This window comes from Penaeus japonicus, unplaced genomic scaffold (genome assembly GCF_977035675.1).
Source record: "Penaeus japonicus unplaced genomic scaffold, GWHDUDI00000001_assembly GWHDUDI00000013, whole genome shotgun sequence".
Lineage (NCBI taxonomy): Eukaryota > Metazoa > Arthropoda > Malacostraca > Decapoda > Penaeidae > Penaeus > Penaeus japonicus.
The window spans coordinates 29101357-29108856 of NW_028234415.1; the positions used below are offsets into that span (position 1 = coordinate 29101357).

The 7500-nt window shown below is 37.3% G+C and overlaps 1 protein-coding gene across 1 annotated transcript in view; it reads right to left on the reverse strand.

Annotated features, from left to right (window-relative positions):
• Hpr1 (THO complex 1-like protein Hpr1) overlaps positions 1-7500 on the reverse strand; it is a 35996-nt gene that overhangs the window by 15798 nt on the left and 12698 nt on the right. The window contains exons 4-10 of the mRNA XM_043012480.2: positions 7217-7393; positions 4753-4883; positions 4000-4137; positions 3469-3608; positions 686-809; positions 343-447; positions 96-196 (exon numbers count right to left, since the gene is read on the reverse strand). Of these exons, the coding sequence (XP_042868414.2) occupies positions 96-196; positions 343-447; positions 686-809; positions 3469-3608; positions 4000-4137; positions 4753-4883; positions 7217-7393 (916 nt within the window). The remainder of the gene's footprint in view (positions 1-95; positions 197-342; positions 448-685; positions 810-3468; positions 3609-3999; positions 4138-4752; positions 4884-7216; positions 7394-7500) is intronic.

Below are 7500 nucleotides of genomic sequence, written 5' to 3' on the forward strand. Positions count from 1 at the left end.
TGTGCTGCTTACTACTCACTACACAGTGAGAAAAAAAAAAAAAAAAAAAAACACACACACTGGATTTTACATTATATAAACACACAGATACTTACTTGGCACCTGTGGGTTTGCTCTTCTTATCAAAATCTCGAACCAGGTCTCCAAGTTTACGTTTTGGCCGTTTCTTTGCAGGAGATTTCAAGTCAGCATCCTCCTTCAGATTAATATCATTAATTTAATTGGAAATAGATTTGTACTATATGTTTGTACTATTTCTAAAAATCAAAAGCAAAAATTATATTGTACTTCTATTGCATCAAGGGAAAAGAAAAATTTAGTAAATTTAATTCATAACATTACCATTTCCTCAGACTGATGTGTAGAATTGTTATGTAAAGTGTTAAGACTTGTCTTTTTAAATTCTGGGCATCCTTCATTTTTCCAAACACTCCACATTTCCTCTCGCTGAAAGCAAAATAAATAAGTTGAACAATAAGTATTCCTTTATATATTCCTCCAATGTTCATCAAGCTTCCTTAGTCCTGCCCTATCATCTCTGCTAAATGTTTATGAAAATTATATCATCTAAATAAATATCATAATAAAATAAATTTCAATAATATCATTATTCCTTGCAACCTATAACTGAATAATGAATGAGACTTTTAATTTCAACATAATCCAATAAAGGAGAGATATTTACTTTCAAAATGTGCTTCACTGTCTTTACAAACACTGGTCCATCAGGGGGTGTTTCTGCCAAGAGAGTGTAAACAAGGTCTTCTGTTTTCTTTACCCAGTCCTGTTGTTCATCTGTTAGTTTTTCCCTGAAACAGAAACACAAATATCTTTTGGAAGAACTGATAATAAAGAAAAATAAAATGAACAGAAGTAAATATTCATATCATACTGCAACATATAAAGATATACCTATATATCTATGTGATTCTACCCATACTTATGAAAATAATGAAAATGAACTCTATGCATATGAAATATACAATATAATACATATTTCCATATACTTCTTTCATTAACCCTTCCATGATGGGCATTTTTAGGGGCTAGATCAATTTCATACATATTATTCATTTTATTAAAATCACAAGCTATTTATTCCTTCAGTTATAATGACCCATTATACCTAATGCTGATTAGTATTACTTTGCTAATACATCATAAATAGATTCATGCTTCATACTATGAGTCTAGAAAATAACAGAAAACACATATCTGAGCCTATTCACACTGGATGACATGAAATTATGTCATGGGAATATTTCGCTACCATCCGATGATGTCCCATCATGTCATGATCTCTCCCTCTAAACACATGTTTTACATCACGCATGCATACACATGATACATTTTTCTTCACTTGTGAAAATAATTTATATAAATACAAAAACCTCTTATTATCCCTCTGCTGAATTGGACAAGTGAAAAGTGCTCTGAGAGGTGTAGTACAGCACCAAGCCAGGAGAGCTTGCACCTGGTCAGTGCCTATGGTTGTTATCCTGATGGTGGGAGCGGCAATAGGCAAATATAAGCCCCGGCATGGGTTAAGATGCCCACCCAAAGCATCCAAAACGTGAGATCTCTCCCTGCATGATGGCATACTGTGCCTCTATGAGCACTTCTCACCTGCCCGCTTCAATGGGGTGATAATTGGTGGTTTTGTATTTGTTTACGATATTTTCACAAGTGAATAAAAATATGTCTATGCATATGGAACCCCTATGATTATATACCTACGTAACAAAGTAAAATGTATGTTTTGAGGCAGAGATCATGACGTGATAGGATGTCATCCACGGGGAGCAAAATATTTGCATGATAATATCATGTCACCTGACACCAATGGGATAAGGGGTTAATATGTGGCCCATCTCAGAAGGGTTTAAAAAGTCTGCATAATTCTGAGTTCCTTGTTATTCAAACAACAAATACAAACAAATGGTCAAATAACATAATCATCCAATAATGTACTCATAAAGATTTTTTTCCCCATTTAATCTTCCTCTAAAAAAGAAATTGCCTAATTCCCTTTAACCCATTCGCGCCGGATGACGTGCTGACACGTTTCATGGTTTTTGCGTCAGACACCAGTGACGAGATATCTGGGCAAGGACGGTGCTCGGGGTGAGTGAGCAGGCAGCCCAAGCTTGTGGCTTGTGCGCCCGAGAATCTCGAGGCGTTAGGCTTATGCGTTCGAAAACCCCGGCATTACAACCATTCAAAGCCAGAATTGCCCTGGCATGAATGGGTTAAGAAAAAAATTCTAAATGATAATGGATAACTTAACCCATTGCGTACGGGTGTCATGACATACATGACGTAGGAGCTTTGGCCTGACGACGGGCGTCATGACGTACACGACGTTCGGGGATTTTGGATCACTGTGATATTTTATTTTGCTATGAAAAAGGAATGAGTGATGATGGCTACTGCAGTCCTAATTACTATAATTACCGTAATATCGTGCAAGCTTAACGTCCAAAAACTAGATGGCACCACTTTTTTCTAGCACCAGCAGGTGAGAGAGCCTTGAATGGCACCCATCCACGGTCTCTAGCATGCACTGTCTCTATAGAGCGATGGCACACACTAAGTTGATGAACCCTTGCTCAAAACTACCGCCGATGAAGGATGTGCAGGCAGAACGAGAAGAGGAAGGTGACTCAATCCATACCCAGTGTCTAAAATGTGCTCCTGTGCCAATATGGATGTCTTTCACTGTGGCACTCACAGTCACAAGCACAGGTTTCATTCCTCCTCCCTACCTCTTCTTGTTATCTTTATTGTAGGTGTTTATATGTTTCGTATTCGTTCATGACAGCACAAAAATACGAAAAAATAAAGTTGCATTTTGTCCTCCCATAAAACAGCAATACTTCTATCACACTGAGTATAAAGAAAATAATGAGCTAATATGGATAACATACTACAATTTTAGTCAACTGCAGCACTGATAGAGCCTGTCATACGGCACATATAAGTCTCTAAACTCAATAAAACACACAAAAAAATAAAACACAAAAACCGCTCTAGTTTTACAATGAATGACTGAAAGAGATTTGGATGCTTCAAATTATATTGCTTCAAGTGGTCTCTCTCTAAAATAAAACCTATCCTGGAGGCTGGGCAAGCAAATTTATCTCCGTCTGCAATGGGTTAACCCATTAGCAGCGGATGGCATGATTTGTTGCAAAGGCAAAGTCGGTTGTAGACGCAGATGGCACCATGCCTGACAATGTAAACCTGCCATCTTACTGCATACATGTTTTTTTTTTAATCGTGACCAATGGGTTTACAATGCTATTCATACTGACTTATATTATTTTCTTCATTTGTCACTCTGTTCATTTTCCATACTTCACAAACATTATTTGAATTCACTCTAACATAATGCTACCATTAATTATAATTTCTTTATTTCACATCTCCATAATAAATTAAATAAGGAAGCACTTTACTCAAACCTACTGTTTAAATTTGATGTCTGAGGTGAGGTACTGAGCCAAAATCAAGATCTGCAGCAATACATAGCGACGAAAATTGGCATCTGAGAACTGGAGGTCAAGCAGTTTCTGGTTTGTCAAGTATTTGGCAAAGTACTGATCCACCTGAAGTAAGAAAGTAAAGAATGTTATATTTCTGGTTTACTGTAAGAAGAGACCTTGAAAAATACAGTGAAACACTGACGGCACAGAAGTCTGCATTTATGCAAGCAAATTGTTTGTCTACAAAGTGTGAATCAATACTCAAGTCTATCATACTGCAGATGCAGCAGCTTCAAACCACCAACTTATTTATTGCAAATATAATACATAAATGCACATACCATGCACACTAATATATACAAGTACATATGCATGTCTGCATGACTATAACAAACATATTCCTTAATGATTTAGAAATTACTGACACACATAAACATATCCACCCAATAAGATTTTCAAATGTCTAAATATCAGTCTCACTCTTGCATTCCATTCTTGTCTCCTAATTTCTTACTTGGGGTTGCAAAGTAGAGTTCCCTTCTGCAGGAGCAGGTTCTGATAATGTCCTAGAAAGACGAGCTGCAGAAGTTCCACTGCTCTGTACATTGTCCAGCTTAAAGCTCCTGAAGGCCTCTAGAACATCCCCACAGTACTGTAGAAAAAAAATCAAGTTACATTAAATTGTTTACATTTTATCTTTACTGTTTAAAATTAACCAGTAATATAAATGATTTAAAAATGAAGTCTGCACTACCAAATATCTACAGATTAAGATCTTTTCAGAACTTTTCTAGTGCTTTACATTATAGTGACCATATAAGTTATAAAAATTCTACTACAATGCATAATAAATCTTCATCTTATAAATTCCAGTCTATATGAAACCCAAAACCAGTGGTTTTCAAAAGTTTTCAGCCCAGATTCCCCAAAGTTCAACTCTAAGTCAACCTAATACCCCCTCTCCAATATTAGCCTACTACTCCCAACTTTTAATGATCAATTTCCTGTAAAAAAGATAAAACAGGAGGGGTATGAACAAACTGCTGAATTCTATGGACTTTTTTATTTTCATTTTCAGTAAATAAATCAATAAAGTATAATTTTTACACAAAATGTTTCATCACTGTCAGATTGTTTTCTAAGATGCCTTTTTATATAACCCCAAGCACTGGATTCAATACCCTCTGGGGGTATTGAGGCACTAATTTAAGAACACCTACCCTAAACCTTTACACACTGAAGAATGAGTAAAAAACAAAATATCTACCGTTGTGAACATCTTCCATGGCGCCTTTTGGAAGCACTGCACAGGATTTCTGAAGAAATCTTGCAAGGACCAGAACTTTGTGTATAGTGTATAGTCCAATTTGTGCCGTCCATCAACTGCTTTGTCTGTTCCTACAACAAAATATTTAATAAAATTATATATGACAATTACAATGGAATGAAGTATACATAAAGAAGGGATGCAAAATGATTAAAGAGGTAAAAAGGTATTCTTAATTCCAGATAAGTTTAATCCTGATTATCCATTTTTAACCCATTGGAGCCGGTTGATGTGATGACACGTTATGTGTTTTTTGCGTCAGACGCCCGGGACGAGATATGAGGGCAAGCCCAGCGCTCGGGTTGAGCAAGCGGGCAGCCCAGGCTCGTGGCTTGTACGTCTGAGAATCTTGAGGCGTTAGGCTTATGCGTTCGAAAACCCCGGTATTGTGACCGTGCAAAGCCAGAACGGCCCCGGCGTGAATGGGTTAACACAAATCCTCCAGATAGCATGCAGTGATGACATCACTTTCTTAGCCCAAACTCCAGTCGTCATGTAAGGTGACGGCACCTCGATGCAGGGCGTCATAAGATAAGACCCCAGAATGAGTTTAGGCCTATGCGGTAGCCTCCCGGAAATGCTTTGTGTGCCAGTTATCAACATCCCCAAGCATTTGGGTTAAAAAGATGATGAATCCAGTAATCACAAGCAAAGAAAAATAGGTTTCTTGGCAAATAAGCATTTATTGGCAGCCAATTATCATTATGATATTCAGTTCAAGAAAACATTTAACACAATCTATTCAAAGAAAAATAAAGCATGCAAGGGATGAAAAAAGATCATCAATGAAACATTGCTAATAAAAGAGAAATATAATATGTAATTAATGTCATCATCATTAAAAAGATATCCTAACTAACAACCTGTTAACCCGTTGCCGACGGGGGATAGATTTGCTTACACAGGCTCCAGGATGAGTTTTATTTCTGATCGACGCAGCTTCTGCAACATAATTCGATTTTTCCCACTCCCTTTTAGTCACTCATTGTAGAGCTAGATCCATTTTTGTTTTTTTGTTTTTTTGTGAGTTTAACTGTTTTTAGAAATTTATATCTGTCATATCACAGGTTCCATCAATTCTGCAGTTGACTAAAATTGTAGTTTAGGGTCCATATCAACTCATTTTTTTTTTCTTTTTATACTCAGTGTGATAAAATAATTACTGTTTTAGGGGGGACAAAAAGCAACTTCATTTTTTCGTATTTGTGTGCTGTCACGAACGAACACGAATCTTATAACCATCCAAAATGAAGAGGTAGGGAAGAGGAAGGAAACTTGTGCTTTTGACAGTGAGTGCCACAAAAAAAGGCATCCCTACTGGCACAGTGGCACATTGTAGGCATTGGGCATGGTGTGAGTAACCTTCCTCCTCTCATTCTGCCTACACATCTTTCATCTGCGGTACTTTAGAGCAAGATGCGATGTGCCATCCCTCTATAGAGATAGTGCTTGCTAGAGACCGTAGATGGGTGCCATTCAAGGCTCTCTCTCCTGCTGGTGCTAGAAGAAAGTGGTGCCATCTAGGTTTTGGAAGAGAGTTGAAACCCATTCTGCTTAATATTACGGCAGTTATAATAATTATGACTGCAATTGTTAGCATCACTCACTTATTACTTATAGCACAATAAAATAACATAGTGATCCAAAATCCCCGAACATCATAACGTCCATTGTCAGGCAAAAGCTCCTGCGTCATGTATGACGAAAAAACACGTCATCCGTCGTTAACGGGTTAATACATCTGATTTTATACTGAGAAAGTAAAATAGAGAAAAATGAGAAAATCTGTGGCCAATCAATCGTGCAATAATACCATTTAAATTCTCTACTGAATATCATCCCCTGGGCTGTACCAGACATATAGACATTCAGTGGCCCCTTATCTATACACCATATGCCAACTTTATTCTCTATCATAAAAACTGGAACATAGGTTTAAGATAAAAAGAATGAAAAGGATTCATTAACCCATTGCAAACTGGTGTCATGACATACATGATGGCACTGATTAGGCCTAAAAGACGGGAGTCAATGCGTACATGATGCACTATCAGGATCTGATCACAGAAGAAGCGCACACACAGTCATAAAGTATTACGGTGCTTGCTCCAGAGCTACAGGGTTCCAAAGTCAGCCTAAACCCACATTTCATGATGGATTTATAAAAAAAATATTGTTTGGGCTAGTCTGCACTACCCGGAGGGTGGAGAAAACCCTTTCCCCGTCCCTTAGCTGGTGATGATAGTTCTGTAGACTGCCCGCTCTGACTACCAGTTAGGCCATTAAATGCCCCGTCAGCAATGGGTTAACCCCTAAAAGAATATACAATATCTACCAATATTTAACTGAAAGCCAGATAGTAAGATGGTGCATATTTTTGGGGTAAAAGAGTAAGTTTACATACCTTCATCTTCTTCCATTTCTGTTTCCACATTTGTGAAAGTAGTGACATTTTCGAGGTTGAATTCTGAGATGAGGTTCAATCCGGACCGTTCAGAGAACGGGAAGAATCTTGCTAAGAACAAAAGTATTCTTCCACAAAATACTGTGTTCTGGGAGCGTGACAGCCTACGGAGTAGATCTGAAATGTTGAAATAACAAAAATGTTGAAACAATCTGTTCAATGTTAAACTTTTTGAAACTTACACAATGAATTCCACACAAACACATAAACAAGCACAAACAAAC